Genomic DNA, 22,769 nt, shown 5'->3' on the forward strand with positions numbered 1-22,769 from the left:
TGGTCAGGGCATAGACTTGGACTGCTGTAACGCTGAATAGTTTGCCTTGGAAATGAACAGAGATCATTCTGTTGTTTTTGGGATTGCATCCAAGTACTGCATTTCAGAATCTTTTGTTGAGTATAATGGCTACTCCATTTCTACTAAGGGATTCTTGCCCACAGTAGTAGCTATAATGGTCACCTGAGTTATAGTTAATAGTGACTATTATAATTAAGTAATGGCATGTATCTCTGCCTCACAAATTCCTTATTTCTATTTTACATAAAGAAGAGGACTGTTCAATGTGAGAACACGTCAATAGAAAATAAAATCTTGCATCATCATAAATTAAAATACTTTAAAAGTTCATAATAAAAAAAATCTTTGATAAGGTGATAATCAGTATATATATATAAATTCAAAGGACATATATATATGTATATATATACATATATATATATATGTATATATATATATATATATATAAATGACGAAATTATACAAAAGTATGCACACTTTCTGAGGCTTCCCAGGTGGCTTAGTAGTAAATAATCAGCTTAAAATGCAAAAAATCCCTGGGTGAGGAAAATCCCCTAGGGGAAGAAATAGCAAGCCAGCCACTATTAGCTTCCCTCATATGGGCTCAAAAAGGACAGAAATGGTATGGACCTAATAGAAGCAGAAGATACTAAGAAGAGGTGGCAAGAATACCCAGAAGAACTGCACAGAAAAGGGATGATGGTGTGATCACTCAGTTAGAGCCAGACATCCTGGAATGTGAAGACAAGTGGGCCTTAGGAAACATTACTATGAACAAAGCTAGTGGAGGTGATGGAATTCCAGTTGAGCTGTTTCAAATCCTGAAAGATGATGCTGTGAAAGTGCTGCACTCAATATGCCAGCAAATTTGGACAACTCAGCAGTGGCCACAGGACTGGAAAAGGTCAGTTTTCATTCCAATTCCAAAGAAAGGCAATGCCGAAGAATGCTCAAACTACCACACAATTGTATTCATCTCACACGCTAGTAAAGTAATGCTCAAAATTCTCCAAGGCAGGCTTCAGCAATACATGAACTGTGAACTTCCAGATGTTCAAACTGGCTTTAGAAAAGGCAGAGGAACCAGAGATCTAACTGCCAACATCTGCTGGATCATTGGAAAAGCAAGAGAGTTCCAGAAAAAAAAATCTACTTCTGCTTCATTGACTATGCCAAAGTCTTTGACTGTGTGGATCACAATAAACTGTGGAAAATTCTGAAAGAGATGGGAATACCAGACCACCTGACCTGCCTCTTGAGAAACCTGTATGCAGGTCAGGAAGCAAGTTAGAACTGGACATGGAACAACAGACTGTTTCCAAATAGAAAAAGGAGTACATCAATGCAGTGTATTGTCACCCTGGTTATGTAACTTATATGCAGAGTATATCATGAGAAACGCTGGGCTGGATGAAGCACAAGCTGGAATCAAGATTGCTGGGAGAAATATCAATAACCTCAGATATGCAGATGACACCACCCTTATGGCTGAAAGTGAAGAACTAAAGAGCCTCTTGATGAAAGTGAAAGTGGAGAGTGAAATTGGCTTAAAGCTCAACATTCAGAAAAATAAGATTATGGCATCTGGTCTCATCACTTCATGGCAAATACATGGGGAAACAGTGTTAGACTTTGTTTTTCTGGGCTCCAAAATCACTGCAGATGGTGACTGCAGCCATGAAATTAAAAGATGCTTGCTCCTTGGAAGGAAAGTTATGACCAACCAGACAGCATATTAAAAAGCACAGACATTACTTTTCCACAAAGGTCCATCTAATCAAGGCCATGGTTTTTCCAGTAGTTATGTATGGATGTGAGAGTTGGACTGTGAAGAAGGTTGAGCACCGAAGAATTGATGCTTTTGAACTGTGGTGTTGGAGAAGACTCTTGAGAGACCCTTGGACTGCAAGGAGATCCAACCAGTCCATCCTAAAGGAAATCAGTCCTGGGTGTTCACTGGAAAGACTGATGTTGAAGCTGAAACTCCAATCCTTTGGCCACTTGATGCAAAGAACTGACTCATTTGTAAAGACCCTGATGCTGGGAAATATTGAGGGTGGAGAAGAGGATGACAGAGGATGACATGGTTGGATGGCATCACCAACTCAATGGACATGATTCTGGGTGAACTCTAGGAGTTGGTTATGGACACGGAGGCCTGGCATGGTGTGGTTCATGGGGTCACAAAGAGTCGGACACGACTGAGCGACTGAACTTAACTTTCATAGCTCAGCTGGTACAGAATATGCCTTCCGTGCAAGAGAACTAGGTTCAATTCCCAGGTTTGGAAATTCCCCTGTAGAACGAAATGGCAATCCACTCCAGTATTCTTGCCTTGAGAATCCCATGGACAGAGGAGCCGGGTGGGCTACAGTCCATGGTGGTTACAAGAGTCAGACAGTATTACTGACAAAACAACAACAAATGTATGGTTTCTAGCTGGCTGCCTGAAAGAATTAGAGCCTTCTCAGTTTGTTCCTTTTCATATTAAGGTTCACAGTAAGGAGCATGCATATCATGTTATTAAGATGACAAATTATTTGTTAGGACACCAGGTCTCTCAGGACACTTCAGCACCATTTATCAGAGTTGTGCACTGAGTCTGACGCCTCTTTATTTTCAACTGATTTCCAAGAATATCCATATTAAAAGACAGATGAATTAGATATTAATACAGTTTTTGGTGTTTTTTTCACTAAACATATAAGACTTTGTTAAGCAATCAAACAAGGGTGGTTATGTTTAAAAGCAGCCAGCTGATTCTAAGACTAAGAAATACAATTTAAAATATGATCCTAGAGGAAAACTGCTTTTACATAAATACATCTTCAGACTCAGTTCCACAATAATTTTGAAGCTAGCCTAATACCTCAAGCATTGAAAATGATCTTTATATGCATTTGAAATATTTATAACCTCTAATTTTCTATTATTATTAAAACTAAATTGAACTATGGAAATATATTATTGAAAAAAAACAAATTTTATTAACCTTTATGTTTGTTTCTTACATTTCCTGCAAGCAACATTAAAACCAAAGGAATTCCTTAAGCTTACACACAGAGACTATCTTTGTTCTTCCTGAAGCCTCAAGAGAACCCTAGAAATTCTAATTAGAATTAGCAGTTATAACCTACATATTTTATTATTATTTCAAGCTTGGTTAATATTAACCATCATTACTTTAACTAATATAATATCATTATTACCTATAATTACTACAGTTTTTTAAGAAAAATGACACTATTATCACAACCTTAATGTTTATATATCCCCAAATATCATCAATATGAAGAATAAATAAAACTAGAAAACATATCCACATTCCAACAGTTTCATCTATGACATATAGTCAAAAGTACTGTATGTTATTGTTAGTCGCTGAGTTGTGTCTGACTCTTGGCGAGCCTATGTACAGTAACCCGCCAGGTTCCTCTGTCCATAGAATTCTCCAGGCAAGAATACTTGAGTGGGTTGCCAATTCCTTCTCCGGAGGATCTTCGACACCCATGGATCAAACCCAGGTCCCCGGCATTGCAGGCAGATTCTTTACCATCTGACTCGCTAGAGAAGTCCAGGGTCTTTGCTAACTACCTGTATTATATGCATTTTTCTTCATTAATACAGAGAGCATTTTGAAATCTACTTTGTCATACAGCATCATTAGGCTTGTAAGAAGAGACTAAATATTGTAAGCATGGGGACACAGGATTGGGAACTGGAAGAAACTATAGAGATTAAGAATTCATACTCATCAGGATATTATCACAAATTGTCTGGCCTACTGGCACTGATTCACAATCAATGGTCCATCATCTATCTGTGAATTTCCATCACCTATATGTCTGCCAAAGGCCTGGTCAACGGTTAATCATCAAATTATTGGGCCCCTAAGGCTTAAAAACGGAGAAGGCAATGGCACCCCATTCCAGTACTCTTGCCTGGACAATCCCATGGACTGAGGAGCCTGGTAGGCTGCAGTCCATGGGGTCGCTAAGAGTCGGAGCCGACTGAGCGACTTTACTTTCACTTTTCACTTTCATGCATTGGAGAAGAAAATGGCAACCCACTCCAGTGTTCTTGCCTGGAGAATCCCAGGGACAGGGAAGCCTGGTGGGCTGCCGTCTATGGGGTCGCACAGAGTCGGACACGCCTGAAGCGACTTAGCAGCAAGGCTTAAAGAACAAAACCTCATTTTCTCTGGGATCTCCATTTGCTCTGCTCAAATTTACTATTTCCATTTTGTGCTCCCTTGGCTTTTAAAAAATAGCTAGTCTAATATTTAAGAAAAATTGATTAAATGGAGTATACCTCTTTCTCTATTCTTTACTAACTATGTTCCTTGATATCCAGATAAGACCTTATTCATTTATCTCCCTCCTGTTTATTATAGGACCTCACACATAGAGTATGTGCATGCATGCTAAGTCACTTTAGTCATGTCCAACTCTGTGTGATCCTATGGACTGCAGCCTGCCAGGCTGCACTGTCCATGGGATTTTCCAGGCAAGAATACTGGAGTGGGTTTCCGTGCCCTCCTCCAGGGGATCTTCAAGACCCAGGGCTTGAACCTGAGTCTCTTACGTCTAACCTGCATTGGCAGGCGGGCTCTTTACCACCTGGGAAGCCTGTGTTATACATAGTGGATACTCAACAAATATAAATTAAATGAAACGAGAGATCCATCTTCTCCTATGATAGAGATACTTTGAATTATAATCAGAAATTTAAAATAATTTTATCTACAACTCTAAGAATAAGTGATTCAAATAGAAAATATGATGGTACTTTCCCATATTAAATATTTACATATTTATTTACAACAGATATTAGAACTAGCCCATTTTAAAACTTCTTTCTATTTAGCAATCTAAAGCAAATTTAAACTCAAGTGAAACAATTTTTAAAAACACAAACTAGTAATGCTTTACAGCGCATTTAGGGAGAACAGAAATGTGAGCTTTCCAAACCTCTTACAGGTAGAGGAATTTCTCAGAGGTTTTGGAACACTGGGTCTAAGAGTTTTGGAATTAGGTCTTAAAAATGAATATGTTGCTCCTTCCAGGATATAGCTGGGAGAGTAGCACACAGCAGCAGAATAGGGGAAAAAGTGGTGCCCTGGAGCTAGGAAAGCCAAGGCAGTGTGGTTTCAGTTCCCTGGAGCCACAGCCTCCAGCTGATTTCTTACTGATCCTGCCATCTATTGACCAAGTATGAATCAAGGCGCTGCAATTGACAAGGAATTTCCACTGTTACAATTAAGATCAAACAATAGTTATTAAAATAAATGGAAGCATGTATCATTCAAGTTTGTTTTGACTATGTTATGAAATATGGGCTTCCCAGGTGGCTCAGCAGGTAAAGAATCTGCCTGCAATACAGAAGACAGAGTCGCAGGTTCAATCCCTGGGTCGGGGAGATCCTCCACAGGAGGGCATGGCCCACTCCAGTGTTCTTGCCTGGAGAATCCCATGGACAGAGGAGCCTGATGGGCTACATTCCATGGGTCACAAGGAGTAAGACACGACAAGTAATTGAGCACATGCGCGTGTTATGAAATATGCTATGATGCATAATTGTTCCTTTAAATGTCCCTTCAGAAATAAATCTTGGTAAAAGTAATGGTACCCAAAGGTGCTCCTGACCAGATCTGGACTCAAATATTCAAAATTAGGTTTTCCCTGATGGTTCAGTGGGTAAAGAATCCGCCTGCAATGCAGGAGACACAGGAGACACAGGCTTGATCCCTGGGTTGGGAAGATGCCCTGGAGAAGGAAATGGCAAGCCACTCCAGTATTCCTGCCTGGAGAATACTATGGACAGAGGAGCCTGGTGTGCTACATTCCATGGGGTCACAAAGAGTCAGACACAACTTAGTGACAGGGATTCAAAATTAGGAAAGTAGGAGTAGTAGTAATAGCACATAGAAAATTCAGAGAATCAGAGTTAAGATGAATGGAAATGCAGAATTCTCAGCAGTGAGTACATGACAGCCTTTACATAACTTTTGTTTGATTTTAATTTGGTTTGATTATGGTTTAGCAGCCAGAATAAGAATGGCTTCTACTCTAGCTGACTGGCTTTATGAGCAGGAAATTGTCATGCTGAATTAACAGCTGTATTAAGTGTCAATATCTAAAACAAGACATACACACACACACACACACACAGCATCATGTTAAATCAAAAGGAAAGGGGAATTGATATTTATTGAGTGCCTGCTATATTAAGTACCATGCTGGGTCCTTTAAATACATAACATTATTTAATTCTCATACTACTAGTTAAACATCAGCCTTTCTCATTTTACAGATGAGAAAATTCAGTCACAGAGGTTACCAGTATCACAGCTGAAATACAAGTATGTGACTTCATTTCCCCTGGGCTTTCCCCACTATACCACAATACCTTGAGAAACTCTCTAATAGATTTTATATTAACCTGCATGTATCAAACTTCACTTTGTTCATTTGTAAAACAGAGTTCGGTTTAATCATTTCTAAGGTCCAGATGGACTCTAAAATTTTATGAAACATATAATTCTTATGGGACTCAATATAAATACATCAACAAGTAAAAGAATAAATGCTCAATACAAAATGTGCAAAGAAGTAGAGGAAGACGTTCACAGAAAAAGAGGTTAAAATTGCCTTTTAAGAGAAGAAAAGCTGCTACACTTTTAAGGGGCAAAAATTGTAACATGGATGATTTGCCATTTCCCTCTGAGATGGGCAAAGGTTGTAGGGAAACAGGTACTCATATATAGTTTAGATGTAACGCTATAAACGAATACAAACTCTTTGGGAGGAAATTTGGTAATACTTATCAAAATGTCATTTCATCTAAGAATTTCACTTCTAAAATGCATCCTACAAATAAGTGCTATGTGCACTGAGATATGTATGTAGATACATGTTCACTGCAGAATTGCTTGAAACGGCAAAAGACTGGAACTAATCTTAATATCCATTAATAGGCAATCGATTACATAAATTCAGATGGGACTATATGACAGCATTCTACATATTGTGCAAAAGAACACAGTTGGTAAACATAAACTACTATGGAAAAATATTCAAATATATACAGTGAAAACAGGAAGAAGCGAAAAACAAAAAGTGACAAAAACACATATGCTTCCATAGGCACAGACTATTTCTAGGAGGCAATGTGAGAAATCAGTAAGAGTGGTTTTCTCTGGGGAAGAAACTGTAAGTCTGGGATTGAAGGGATATGTTTACATGCATATTTTTATTAGTATTACTAGTACCTTGATATAAGTATGTTTTAGTTTTTCAACTGAAAAAAAAAACATTATAATAAATAGTAATCTCTGGAGTCCTTAAAGAATCTTTTAAATGTGAAGTTTACAAGAGCAAATGAAGTGGAAAAAAGGTTTAGCAGGAATTTTTTAAATGTCAAAATTCTTCAGAATACTTTAGTTTGCCCCAGATTTCTGTGTATGTGTGAGCTACAATCTATGAAGAACAACAGATACAGAGCAAGCGCCTCCGTTGCATAAGATAAGCTAGAAGGGGTGAACAGCAATAATTTTCACCTCCCTCCTCTCTCTCTGAATCTTCCAAAATTCACATTCTCACATTCTAGGGCATGTTGTGACAAATCAGATAAATGAATGGTAAAGGTGCTAGTTCCAAGGGCATGGGCGTGTGGAATATATCAATTTCTTAGTTGTAAACACTCGCTCAGGCTGAAAAAAACTCCTACGCTTAAGTAAGCTATCAGTTCTGCAATAATTAGTAAAACAGCAATGTTAAAATCGCAAAAGTTCACAAATCACAATGATTCATTATGAGATTGAGAAGTTACCTACATAGTACCAAAATTAGGTGTGACATTCATAGAGGTTAAGGATCTAATCAAAAAAAAGGTGCTCAATTATCAATCAGTAAAATATATTTATTAGTTACCAGATTTTGATATCATTCCAGAAAAAGCTGCATATGGAAGAAAGTATAAAATTTCCTCAGAAATCAAATGGATTATTACAAATGTAAGACTGTATAAGCACTATGAAACCAATCTTACTCCAATTTCATGAAAACTTCTGAATCCTTACTATTCGGTTACATTATTTTCCCTTACACAGTTTATCAACAAATTCATCACCTGTGCTTCTCAGTAAAGAGGATAACTTTATAACAGAGGAGTGTAAACAATAAAAAAAATTAAAACATCTTATTTTATATCATAAAAATAAAACCCATATTTCCAGTTGAATAATAATACTTATGCAAAATAAAATTTAAAGGAAAAAAACCCTATCATTTTTTAGTCACTGGGTAAAATGCAGTTAATAGATCAATCTAATATATTTGACTCTACCCCCAAACTATACACCTACACATTACCGGAAGTTTTTAGCAAAGCACCGAATGCAACATATCAGAACAAGAACTTTATATGAAAAAATAAAATCTACCTTTCATCTGGGTAGCAAAATTCAGTGCCAATTTTGCAAAGAGATCTGGATTTTCAAACTTCTCCTCTTTAACTTTCAACCAGAAACAATTCTCAGACAATTCTTTGGGTTCAATCTGAAACAAAAATAACAAAGAGAGGTTTCTAAATTATTAATGTGCATTTATTTAATTCAAAGAATTCACTTTCACCAAAGTTGAATGAATTACCTTTATTCATCAACCTACTAAATCAATTTTAGGATCTAGCAAAACAACACTTTCTAAGTAAACATTCATTAGGAAAGTCACCGACTTCTATTGGTGTACAAAAAAAGTACACAACAGCAAGAGGCCATGTAGCAACTCACATTTTAAAAATTCTTCTACTTGAAGGAATCTTAAAAAATAATTGAAAAGTAAATCCCTCCCCTCAACTTACATACATTCTTCTTGCTCCTGGATTTTTAAAAATGAGGAAACTGAGATTGAGAAGAATAACTCTCCCATGTTTACTGACTAGGTTGCAGACAATAACCATAACAGCTGATAATTACATACCTCCTATGTGTCAAGCACTCTTTTAAGTGATTTCACATATTAATTCATCTCATCTAATTCTCACAATAATCCTCTGAAGCAGGAAATGTTATTATCTCCATGTTGAAAATGAGGAAACTGAGCCCTGGGATGTTTGAGGAGCTGCCCAAGCTGGTAAATGGCGAAGATGAGATTTAAACTCAGGCAGCTTAGCTTTGCAGAATTGTGCTCTTAGCCACTGAGCTGAAATCCAATATTAGAACTGTGCATCTCCCACTACATATCATGTCTTCTGAGACTGTGAGCGCCATTACTGCTTGCCATTACTGCATGCTTAACTGCTAAATAAGCATATCATGACATCTACACACAGATAGCTGGGCCAGCAACTGCTGGATCCTATCGTTTGGTTGATCATGTGTAATAAAAAATAGTTACACTGCAAAAACATTTAGATCTCACTTACTCTTCTGAGCAAAGCACAAATATATGCTTAACTGTAAAACTGATTTAACCATTATTCTGATCAAACCAATTTAATATATAGATAGTGTCAGATATCACTGATACCTTCTTGGAATAGGCATTTCCACAGATGATGATCTACGCAACTGTATTTTCATTACATTTAGTTCCTACTGAATGCAGACTGTGTCAATCTTGATAATAAGTTTTTCATAAGACATGTTATTTAATAATAATAAACTAGCATACAATAAATCTTTCACAAATAATATTTAAAAAATTACTTTAATGTCTACACTGAATACTATCAGCGATTCCACACTATCTGAAAGTTTAAAACTAAAACAAAATTTCTAAGAACAAAAATAAGATAAAAGGGCTCATTAATAAAAAGGTTATATTTAAGAATGTTATAGCAATTAAAGGTAACAATGGTAAAAGAATCAAAATTATTTTTCGTATACCATTTTCACTTTGATTTACCTTCCGCCTTCTATATTAATTTCAAGTTACCTGTGGAGGTTCCAATTCTCTAGTTATGAAAGAGGCACATAAGATGGTGAACTCACAAGCAAAAGCAAAAGAATCAATGGTCATGTTCTCAAATGTTACATGGAGTAATTTTGTAACTCCCATGGACAGTAGCCTGCCAGGCTCCTCTGTCTACGGGACAGACGTGACTTAGTAACTAAATAACAACCACAACAACATATAGCAATACCGTCATTCACACATTAAAGAGCAATTAGGGCTAGACAAAGCCAAAAAACTATAATCATAGCATTACCTTTGACCAATTGATCCTCTTCATGGACACCTCAGGTGTATATACTTTTTTCTGCTTCATTCCATATGGCAAATCAAGGAGCATTCCCGGAGGTGGAGGAACTCCTCCGAGGGGAGGTGGTGGAGGAGGGCCCCCAAACAGTGGCGGTGGTGGTGGTATTCCAGGCATCCCAGGTAAAGGAGGTGGAGGAGGGGGACCTACTCCGGGCAGAGGTGGTGGAGGTGGAGGTGGAGGTGGGGATGGCCCAGCACCTGGCAATGGAGGTGGTGGAGGAGGGCCTGGAATTCCTGATGAACTAGGTCCCTGAAATATACAATAAACCAATGTTTATTTAAATGTTAACAGTACAGCAGAGTAACAAAGAAAACTATCTGCAGACATTTGTGGCTGGGTTATTCAAGATTCATTTAATTTTGACAACATCTAAGGGCTTAAGAGTGGGCTTCCCTGGTGGCTCAGATGGCAAAGAACATGCCTGCCAAAGCAGGTGACCTGGGTTCTATCCCTGGATCGAGAAGACCCCCTGGAGGAGGAAACGACAACCCACTCCAATATTCTTGCCTGGACAATCTCAATGGACAGAGGAGCCTGGTGGGCTACGTACAGTCCAGAGTTGCCTAGAGTCAGACAAGACGGAGCAGCTTACACACAAGGGCTTAAGAGTACATGAAAAAGACTTGCACAGATTTTTGATAAGGATTATAAACCCTGGAGAATGACTAACTCTGTTAATATACTAAGGCTAGGAAAGGTGGCATACTCAAAGATTTTGTGAAATACTGCTTCAAAATAATTAAAACTTATCTTTTATTATAAATTTATGAAAAGAAGAAGTACTGTGTATGGTTTGAGCCTGCTGGCCTAGCTGCTATGAACTGTCACTATTGTTTAGTCACTCAATCATGTCCGATTCATTGCAACTCCATGGACTATAGCCTACCAGGCTCCTCTTCCCATGGGATTTCCCAGGAAAGAATACTGGAATGGGCTGCCATTTCCTTATCTGGGGTATCTTCCCAATCCAAGGATCGAACCCTCATCTCCTGTATTGGCAGACAGTTTCTTTACCACTGAGGCACCAGAGAAGTTACACTGATATGAATATAAGATGATTACTACAAAACAATAGATTTGATTCCTTTGGGTCCAATTAGCTTTACACGAAGCATCTGTCTCATAGCACTAGTAACTTAGCTGTCTTCTAATAACAAAAATTAACAGAAAGTAACTTCTATTTATTGATTTAGAAAAGGCAGAGGAACCAGAGATCAAATTGCCAATATCTGGTGGATCATCAAAAAAGGAAGAGAGTTCCAGAAAAACACCTACTTCTGGTTTATTGACTACGCCAAAGCCTTGGACTGTGTGAATTACAACAAACTATGGACAATTCATATAGATGGGCATAGCAGACCACCTGACCTGCCTCCTGAGAAATCTGTATGCAGGGCAAGAAGCAACAGTTAGAACTGGACATGGAACAACAGACTGGTTCCAAATTGGGAAAGGAGTATGTATATCAAGGCTGTATATTGGCACAGTGCTTATTCAACTTCTATGCAGAGTACATCATGCAAAATGCCAGGCTGGATGAAGCACAAGCTAGAATGAAGATTGCCACAAGAAATATCAATAACCCCAGATATGCAGATGACACCACCCTTATGGCTGAAAGTGAAGAGGAATTAAGGAGCCTCTTGATGAAAGTGAAAAGCAGAGAAAAAAAAGTTGGCTTAAAACTCAACATTCAGAAAACTAAGATTAGGGCATCTGGTCCCATCAGTTTATGTCAAACAGATGAGGAAATGATGGAAACACTGAGAGACTATTTTTTGGGCTCCAAATCACTGCAGATGGTGACTGCAGCCATAAAATTAAAAGATGCTTGCTCCTTGGAAGAAAAGCTATGACCAACCTAGACAGCATATTAAAAAGCAGAGACATTACCTTGCCAACAAAAGTCTATCTAGTCAAAGTTATGGTTTTTCCAGTAGTCATTTATGGAATGTGAGAGTTGGACCACAAAGAAAGCTGAGCACCAAAGAATTGATGTTTTTGAACTGTAGTGTTGAGAAGACTCTTGAGAGTCCCTTGGACTGCAAGGAAATCCAATGAGTCCATCCTAAAGGAAATCAGTCCTGAATATTCACTGGAAGGACTGAGGCTGAAGCTGAAACTCCAATACTCTGGCCATTTCATGCGAAGAACTTACTCACTGGAAAAGACCCTGATGCTGGGAAAGATTTTAGGTAGGAGGAGAAAGGGATGACAGAGAATGAGATAGTTGGATGGCATCACCGACTCGATGGACATGAGTTTGAGTAAGCTCCGGGAGTTGGTCATGGACAGGGAATCCTGGCGTGCTGCAGTCCATGGGGTCACAAACAGTTGACCATGACTGAGTAACTGAACTGAACTTCCATTTGCATATTAAATCCAGGTTTATCCATGTTTTTACATCTATTATTTCTTTTCATCCTTATAATAACCCTATAATGTAGGCTGGACATTTTTATCTCACTAACCATTAACTCACTTGTTATACATGAGCAAACTGTAACTGCAAACAGGTTCAATGCCTAATCAAAGGTTGCGTGGCCTGAAATGTGATTAAGATTTACATGTGGTTTTTCTCATATCTAATGCAGTCCTCTTTCCACTACAACAGACTAGCTCCTCATGAATGAGTGTTAGTTTTCTTGAGGGGAATTAATAGATTGCAGTATGAGGAGATTACAACTTGTTCTTCCCACCAGAAAGGAACTTCAAGCTCATTCTCTAATAATGATGCATGACAGCTGATGAAGATCATCCCATTCCACACTATCCACTTTTTTGATAATTAATCTGGACCTGTTTCTTTAAACCATTACTGATCACAATGGTTCACTTTTCAAAATGAATGTAACAGTGAATTTGATAATTGTAAACTTTCCTAAGAAACTCCTCCAAAAGAATACAGATCTTCTGCAATCGAGATATGACATTATATTAACTGAATGAAAAGTTTAAAATTATTAACATTTGTTGGTATAGTATTATTCTTATTTGGGGAGAAGCTCTTCTAATCGTTCCTAATATGAATTTCCACCATGGACTACTTAACTGAGCTAACCAAACTTAGAAATATCTTTACATAATGAATAATTGGAAACCTATCTTGAATAATCAATTTTAAAAGACTGGCCCTGCTGCAAGATTATTAAAAATGAACAATCACAGGTAGACAAAAATGTTTCTCCTAATATTTAATGCACATCATCCAAATATTTTATTCATATATATGGTTTTGTGTGTACATTCAGACATACAACTAAAGGGTTCATATACTTAAATGACAATCCTCTCCTGGAATGCAATCCCCTCCTGAGATTAAGAAAAGGGATAGGAATAAAATATGTAAAATTCTTTCAATTTTATTTTTAATGTGGCAAAACTATAGAACAGTCTGACTTTCCAATCTTGACTGAGATATCAAAGAAATTTTGGGAGAAGTTAATATAATCTTTCTGAAAAGTTCAGTAAATTAGAACTGTACCCTACAAGTTTTGTGTATAAATGAATTTGTTGAATAATTTGAATATAAATGTGTATCCTATTTTTTGTATTAATAGACAGCAAAATGAAAGTAATACCTTTCTGTAAACATCAAGTTTTGTCTCTATGAGATCGTTATGATATGAAACTTGTGTTATTACAAAAATGCTATTACTTTAAAAAAGCTTTTTTTTTACTCAAGTTAACTGTATATTTAACAAATTTAATTAAGAAAATCTCCAATGCTTCTATAAAATACCATCCAGCCTTAAAAATCAAATCATATGAGCCCTTTTCTTCCCTCCTATGAACAATAAATTAGGAATAGAACAACTAAATGAGACCACAATAGAGAATTAACCATTGGATAAACAAATAAACATTTACTATTTGATACAATGTAAAGTGCACAAGAAAGTTTCTGATAATAAATAAGCAAGTACACGACGAAATGCTAAGGCCCTGTGCTAGGTGTAGCTGGGACTTTGATAATAACAGAAAGTAAAGACACTGTCCTCAAGGTGCTTATGCTGATTTGAGTGTTCTACAAAACTCTAAAAGTGAAAGTGTTAGTCGACCACTTGTGCCTGACTTTTTGAGATCCAATGGACTGTAGCCTACCAGATTCCTTTGTCCAAGGAATTCTCTAGAAAAGAAAACTGTAATGGGTAGCAATTCCCTTCTCCTGGGGATCTTACCAACGCAGTGATCAAACCCAAGTCTCCTGCATTGCAGGCAGATTCTTTACCATCTGAGTCAACAGGGAATACCAAAAGTGAAGTTCAAAGAAATTCCCAGACAGAGTTTTGGGTGACACTTTTCAAAGGCTGTCACACTGAGCTGTTCTCAAATGGCAATGTTTCACTGACAAGAAGCAAGGGAGGGCATTTCTGAGACTGAATAACTGAAGCCAGCATTTCTCAACTAAGTTCCATGAACACTATTTTGCAGGAGATGTTAATAGGTGTTCTAACATTAAGGGTTCCTTGGCTAAAGAATTTGGGAAACTGTAGGAAAAAGAGACAGACTTCTTCAATGTAAGTCATCTCAGACCCTTAAATATGCTAATGAGAATATTCAGTCTCGAAGAAGAACATTTCAAGTGTACCAAATTTACTGGACTATGGAATGCTTTCCTCCTGAAAAACCTATTAGCATTTCTGTAACTAATGCTGGGAAATGCTGGCAGAAGGAAATGTGTGGAGAGGGTAAATTCTAAATATGAAGGGAGGAGAAGAGGTGACTTAGCTGCAAGAAATGATGGAGTTAACGGAACAAAGATGAGGCTGCAAAGGGGAGATAACAGGGAGTCAAGGATAGAAGAGCTTCAAATTTCTAGTAAGGAGATTTTTTTCTTTAATCCTGAATGCAACAGGCAACCATTGATCATGTGAAAGCCTGGAGTGACAATAATTAGGGAAGTGTTTTAAGAAGATTAAAGACCATAGGCAGGGCAGAAAGTTAGGAAATACTGTAATATTCTAGGAAGGACAGAATGAAGAGCAGCCCTCAGGAGTTCTGGGTTTTGATGCAAAGGAAAAAAAAAAAAAAAAAGAGAAAGAACTGACATAAAACTGTGACCAGCTTAATTTGTCTGGAGACAAATCAAAGGCCAAGACAACTCTGGTTTCACAATCAAAACAACTGGTGGTAAATTTTAAATAAATAAGAATGGAGACCAAGCCGGTTTGAGGAAAGAGAAGTAAAGTGAAATCTGTTAGTCATGTCTGACTCTTTGAGACCCCATGGATGGGACCACAAATAATGGGATGGATTTCAACATGCAACAGGACCTACCTATGGGTAATGTGGAGTACACTGGTGACTTCTGAAGTCAGTTTTAAATAGACTGACAGAAACAGAGCTAGTCAATCAACAAACATCAACTATGCTTAAAACTAATTTTATATTTCTTTATATTCATTTAAAAACTATGTTGTGCTGAAATTACTTAATCAGCTCTATAATTTAGACACCATAGTTAAGATTTTAAGTGCATATGGGGGCTTTTCTCACAGGGAATATAGGGGGAAATATAAAGTTTATAGATTTTGAAATTATGGTAGTCAAGATTTAAAGAGATCTCAAAAAGCTTTAGGCATAATTAAAATTGATGAACATTTCCACATTCCTTTTGAAAGAAAATAGTAAGCATTCAACTTTTCAAATCATTATGAAAATTTCATCTCAAAAAGAGTCTTGCTTGTGTAATATATTCCGTTAAAAATATTCAGGGCAACTTATGCAACGAATGCCTTATTTTTATCCAAACATTAAAATGATTTATTGTCCTAGAAAATAAAATCTGTAGTTATTTCAATTAAAATGGGAAACTGCCAAAAAGTCTGCTTCTGGTTACATTTTTCCTCCCATCGAACAAGATAATTTTCTACCATCGAACTCACTGCGACATGACACAAAATCTGTATCTTGTCTCATTACCTGGGTTCGAAGTTGCTGGATTTCTTTTTCAAGTTCTTTGATTTTTTCTTCTCTTTTTTGAAGCTCAGCTTGAGCTTCCTGTCGAGCTGTGAATTCTTCATCGAACTGCAATGATCATCACCATAAATGCACACTTAGTAATGCAGTTTTGAGAAAACTTTCAACAACATTATGTATTAAATAAGTGGAGTGGCATTTGCTTCTTAAATTTCCTAGGTCACTCAGAAAATCAGAGCTCTTGATTATTTTCATGGCAATTAAGCACCTCTGTGGGGATAGGGTGCCAGTAGAGGAGAAATATGTCCCCAACACAATGTAAATAAACCCATTTTAACTTCTGAAAAAAAAAATATAAAACAAAACTTTAAATGCTGGACTAAGAAGGCTCTCTTCATATACAGCAGACATTTTTGTTGTTTTGTTACTGAATGTTAAGTTTTAGAATTGTGTGGGTTTTTTTTTTGTTCCATCCCATACTTTTAAGTGTATTTAATTCAAAAATGAAACCTAAAAATTAGGCATCAAGCAGTCCAACTCCTTAAAAATATGTTTAATCCTGAAAAGAGATAGCACTTCTAGAATGCTCACATGCATGTATATTAATACAAAATAGGCTATTTGCATTACAGTCTTAATTGTAGTAAAATAAATTCAAAAAGTGATTCTCCACAAAATCTGACAGTAGAATGATATACGCCCTAACAGCATTGTCATTCAGACGGTTAGCCAAAACACTTGCATAGAATGTTACAATAGGGCAAATGAGAGGTTCAGTTACAGAGTGGTAAACCACAGGGACCATCAGATGGTGACTATCCGCTTACTGCAGGCTGCGCAGCCCTTAACTAGGTCAGATCTCTGACCCTAGTAAGCCTACATACTATAAGTGTATAGCACTCATATCCAGCTATAGAACGCCTGCCTTTCATTGCATTCACTTTCATCACTTCAAGTCATTTAGAAGTCGATACATTACTAATATGTTATTTATGTTTTTAAAGGTGATATATCTTACTACTGAGAACTCTCTTTAGAGTTTGTGGAACAATTTAAAAAGTGTGCCCACTATTAATAAATATTCCTCCTCATAGTAGATTTGACCTTTGGAAATTATAAAATGCTATTCAGATCCAGTCTGAAGAAAGAGCAAATTGGATAATAGTATTTGGGTCAAACCTGCCTAACTACTTACTTCTTTTATTCATCTCTATCTGAATCCCAGGAAAATGTCCCACAGAGGTTGGTCCAAATGATTTCTAATCTCTTTACATTTCAAACCTATCCCAGACCCTTCAGTGTCAGCAAATGACCTTATTTCCTAGGTCACTGAGAAGATGGAGCTTTTCCAACTGCATTAGTCTCCCTGTTAAGATTGATCTGAATCTATACTACCAGACTCCTTGCCAGACTTATCTGTGTGCTTCTCAACCATGTTGTCCACACAAGCACACTGCATACAATTTTGCTCTACAAATGGTTTATTAGTACACTTAAGGAGAGGCACACAATGTTTCTGCTTATAAGTTAAAATGATCTTTATCTGTAAATCCATTGAGTAGGAATAGGAGAAGCCTGAGTTATTTGAGCTGAAGACTTCTTGCTGCTGCTGCTGTTGCTAAGTCGCTTCAGTCATGCCTGACTCTGTGTGACCCCGTAGACGGCAGCCCACCAGGCTCCGATGTCCCTGGGATTCTCCAGGCAAGAACACTGGAGTAGGTTGCCATTTCCTTCTCCAATGCATGAAAGTGAAAAGTGAAAGCTAAGTCACTCAGTCGTGTCCGACTCTTAGCGACCCCATGGACTGCAGCCTACCAGGCTCCTCCGTCCATGGGATTTTCCAGGCAAGAGTACTGGAGTGGGGTGCCATTGCCTTCTCCATGGAAGACTTCTTATAAGTCCACTAACCTTATTTGCTCCTTTTAATGATGAAGCAAATAAGATCCAAGGATAGTAAATGGCTTACTTAAAGTCACAGCTAATTAGCGAAAATGCTAAAATCAGATCTTATAACTACTGCTTCTCATTCTAGCTGTTCCCCCTGCCTTTTTTTAATATTTTGTACTGCCTCTTCAAATCACCCTGAATAAGAGAAGGCATGCAGACAAGAACTGGGAAACCATACAAGTTTTCATTCCAAATTTTGGTGAGGAGAATGAAGCATCAAACACTGAAATGTCTTTATTATTTCAGGACTCCTTTTCCAATAATAGATGCTTACAGAAATTTTTACCAGATAGATCATCAGAACTTGCTCCAGTCTTGTGGTGTCTAATCACAGTGCAAGAGATAAATTAAAGAGCTCCTAAGATTTTCAAAGGGAATTTTAAATGTGCAACTTAAAACAAGAACATTAAGAAATATAAAGGTATACTAATCAAAAAGTGTGCATTTTCTTTCACTAATATAAATGACAGCTTCACACAAACATTTTATGTCCATTTTATGGGCAACATTTTATGCCCACACTCTTAAAATCCATTCTAGTAACTCAAAAAGCAAAGTCATTTCCTCAGATGCCCTGAAGTAATTTCACTAATACTCTATAGTTTCTAGAGTAATAGCAAAAGCGATTATCTAATCTCCAAGGTAAGTCATAACTTTGAAGAGTCAGCAGTATGTAAGCACTTTATCTTGCCGTCATAAGGCTAAGAACTGGAGAGCTTTTAGACTTGGGCTTCAATCCTTTTCCTGCCATCAGGAGGAGAGAAATACTGTATTAATGCTTTGTAGGGTCTAGAACCATAAAATGCAACTTTTGGTAGAACCTTATAAAACTGTAGCCAAGTTTTCAGGAAACAAGGGATATCTGAAATCTAAATTAAATTCAGATATTCATAATGCTGACATTCACCTAAGGCATTACACAAAGAGGAACCTCAAATGCCACCAAGCCTACATACATGAAGTAGCAGCAGCATTTCATAAATGATAATTATAAAATTCACAGATAAGTCTAAGCAGAAAGAGACAGAGAGAAAGAAAATACCACATCATTTTGTTGCTACCAATAGCACTGACTTAAAGAACATGACAGATAAGATGAGCTAAAGACCTTGCAGTTCTCCAAGGAACTATTGTTAAGTGAGACCCGCAGGAAAGCAATGGCAAAATGTGTTCTTGGTTGACTATTTCTAACTATATGCTTCTAGCAACCTAATTTTATTTCATTTATCACTTTACTAGGATATGATTCGTGTTTTTCTTCCTTCTGGATTAAAGGTGATGAGCAGGGAATGGTAGCAACATTATCTTATCAGCAAAGAAATCAGTATTCTGTGGTTGTGTCTGACTTTAAAAACATGAAGGACCATGTAACTGAAATAACATGTATAAGGCCTCGCAGAAAGAAACAAGGTGGAATACGTATTGTGATTAACTTATACATTTAATAATTACGGCCAATATTTTGTAAGCCTTACCTTCTTTGAAAATTCTGCTGCTTTTTGTTCACTTTCTTCAACTTTTGCCTTATTCACACAAGAATCTATTAAGATTGACCAAAAATGATTAGAAATTATTTAACTGGACCACTAGGCAAATGACGGCTGCCAGCCTATAATTCTGCTACGGAGACTATCATTATTATGTCAACTGATGTTAAGAGGGCAACTGACTTATACTACACATAAAACATAAACTACCAGATGTTCTTTCTTTTGTATACTACCTGAATTCAATGATAGTATTGTTGAGGCACAAAACCAAGCATCCAAGAATATATTAGACACAATCATCATCATTTAAATGTATTCCATTATTTACCAACTTTATCTATCACAGAACTCATTACAAATATTTTGTAGCTCACTGTGGGTAGAGAAGTGCCAGAACTATGGTTAAGATTATTAAGGCTCAAAATGACTCCAAATAAGACTAGAAGGGGAGGTACAACATACAAAGATTTCACTTGAACAACTTTGAATCAGGGGCAGAATATATTATGTAAATAAGAAAATAAACATCAAACTTCTCAGGTCTAATCAAACACTCCAGAATGTAAGTAATTGAAGAATCCTCTTCGGGAAGCATTCTCACTATTATATATACCCAACCATGTTATACCTATTTATTTACCTAAAAGAAATGAAAGCATATGTCTATACCCAGACTTGTATGTGAATGTTCATAGCAACTTTATTTATAATAGCCAAAACCTACAAAGAAAGCAAATGTCCACTAACAATAAATGTATAAACAGATTGTGGTATATCCATATACTGAAATAGCATTCAGTTATAAAATCGAATGACACATGGAATACCACAACACAAATGAATCTCAAAATAATTATGCTGAATGAAAAGAAGCCAAAACAGACAGCACATGCTATATGCTTCCTTTTACATAAAATTTTAGAAAGTGAAACTACTCTATACTGAAAGAAGGCAGATCAGTGATTATCTCAAGATGCGGAGAGGTGGGGAGGCATGGGAAGAAAGACTACAAATGGGAACACAGAAATTCTAGGGGGTGATAGGGGTGCTTATAATCTTAACTGTGATGATTTTAAATGTACACACAAGCATCACAATTTATCAAATTTTACACTTTAAATATAAGCTTTTTCCATATGTCAAGAATACCATTAATAAAATTTGTTCTTCTTTGTAAATAAACAATGTGTGGCTGGAGCAAGGCAACCAAAGAACAAACTGGGAAATGGTTAGATCAAAGAGGGGTCAGATTTGTGTTGTGCCGGCAATGATTGGTAATGAGTTTGATTAAAATCTCAATGGGAAGACATTGAAGAAATTTAGGCCAGGATATGATCTGACTTATAAAAAAAAAAAATACTAGACTTACAGACCTGTGAAATCAGAAGAGACTCTATCCTCCTCAAGTTCAGGTTAGCTTAGAATAGAGATCCATAAATTTCCTAGAAGTTCTTGAAGCACCTGTTAATTTGTGTGTGTGTGTGTGTGTGTGTGTGTGTGTGTGTTCTAATGAAAGTTTCACAGCCTTCATTAGCTACTCAAGACCTCTGAGCATAAAATATTAAGAGCTACACATATACTTCAGTAATCTGAATTTAGAGCTGAGGTAACTGAAGCCTAGAAAAGTTGTATGAGGTCATAATGGGTTTTTAATACTGACTATGTTCTCTCAACTTATCCCTTCATGTTTTCTCACCTCACTGCTCTTGATAAAGGGGGCACATTCCTAAGTACCTGGCACACAGTATACAAAACAAATATCTATTTTGGCTAACAAAATCAACATTTAATGTATATGTGCCAACTGTGGTCCGCAATAGATAAGCCAATTCAAACATTTGGAAATAGTCCCTTATAACTCTCTCAACAAATATGAAATAAACCACTGAGTTTATTAAGCTCAGGGGAAAAGATGCAGTGATGCCAGCATTCACATTAATTGTAGGCACAAGGTACACTGGCACAAGCTTTCTGGAAAGCATTTAGCCTTTCAAAGTTCATACCCTCACTTAGAGGAATCAATCCTAAGGAAATATTGAGAAGAAGCCAAATATTTATATTAAGAATGTTCACAGCCAATTCATTTATAATTCTAAATACCTGAAAACAATCTGTATGTATAATAAGGACTAGTCAAGACAATTATGATATTCTACTAAATGAAATATTATATAGACATACAAAGTCAGATTTTGAAAGGTTAATACTGAAACATTCTAATAATATAATGCTCCATGAAAAATTATCATATAGAAGAGAAATGAATGGAGGGAGAAAGAGCAAGAGCTAGACAGAGATGGAGATGAAGATGGAGATAAGATGTACTGAGCTGAAAAGTAATGCTGAAATGTACTGAGCTTGAAAAGTATGATCGGTGGTTTATTTCATCAATTACATAAGTCTCTAGACTGCCTCTAATAAGTGAGCATGAGTTTTACAATCAAAATAAGAATTATACATGATAAATAATAAGGAATTCATCTGAATATTATTATCTGTGGGTCCTCCTGTGCTACGGAGTGAAGGAGAGCATACAATGAGCATTCCACAGCTGTTGTTTTCTATCTTTAAAGACAAATGAGTTCATGCTTGAATCTTAGCAATAGTGATTTTGATTAGATATAAATAAAACAGCTTAACTGTAAAGTCATATGGTATAGTATATTTCATAAGAGAGGCTGCCCATTGTCCTTCAGTGATTATTCCAGAAAGGGTAGCTGATTACCATCTCGGATGATATAAGGTCATTTCCTCAGCAATCCAAGTAGATGAACATGATCATCTCAAATTCTTTCCCAGATCTAAGGTCTATGAAAATATAAACGGATCTACTTTCATAGAATTAAAATGGATACATGTATACATATGGCTGAGTCTCTTTGCTATTCGCCTGAAACTATCACAACATTGTTAATTGGCTATATCCCAATACAAAATAAAAAGTGTTTTTTTTTTTTTTAAGAAAAAAGGTTTTAAGTTACTAAATTAGCCTGTATTTCTTTTTCTAGGACCTGAACACTAACATGGCATTATTAATTGGATCCTACTGTATACATGATTTACACAGAGCCACAAAGGTATCTGCATAAACTTAATGGATTTGAGTCATGTTTCTAAAAAGCA

The 22,769-nt window shown here is 36.7% G+C and overlaps 1 protein-coding gene across 7 annotated transcripts in view; it reads right to left on the bottom strand.

Annotated features, from left to right (window-relative positions):
* DIAPH2 (diaphanous related formin 2) overlaps positions 1-22,769 on the bottom strand; it is a 1,000,797-nt gene that overhangs the window by 669,532 nt on the left and 308,496 nt on the right. For all 7 annotated transcript variants that reach the window (XR_009598705.1, XM_060407239.1, XM_060407237.1 and 4 more), the window contains 4 exons: positions 19,632-19,696; positions 16,213-16,317; positions 10,234-10,536; positions 8,465-8,579 (listed from right to left, as the gene is read on the bottom strand). Coding sequence is in view for 6 of the 7 variants with exons in the window: in XM_060407239.1 (XP_060263222.1) it covers positions 8,465-8,579; positions 10,234-10,536; positions 16,213-16,317; positions 19,632-19,696 (588 nt within the window). In the remaining variant the exon portion in view is untranslated. The remainder of the gene's footprint in view (positions 1-8,464; positions 8,580-10,233; positions 10,537-16,212; positions 16,318-19,631; positions 19,697-22,769) is intronic.

This window comes from Ovis aries, chromosome X (genome assembly GCF_016772045.2).
Source record: "Ovis aries strain OAR_USU_Benz2616 breed Rambouillet chromosome X, ARS-UI_Ramb_v3.0, whole genome shotgun sequence".
NCBI lineage: Eukaryota > Metazoa > Chordata > Mammalia > Artiodactyla > Bovidae > Ovis > Ovis aries.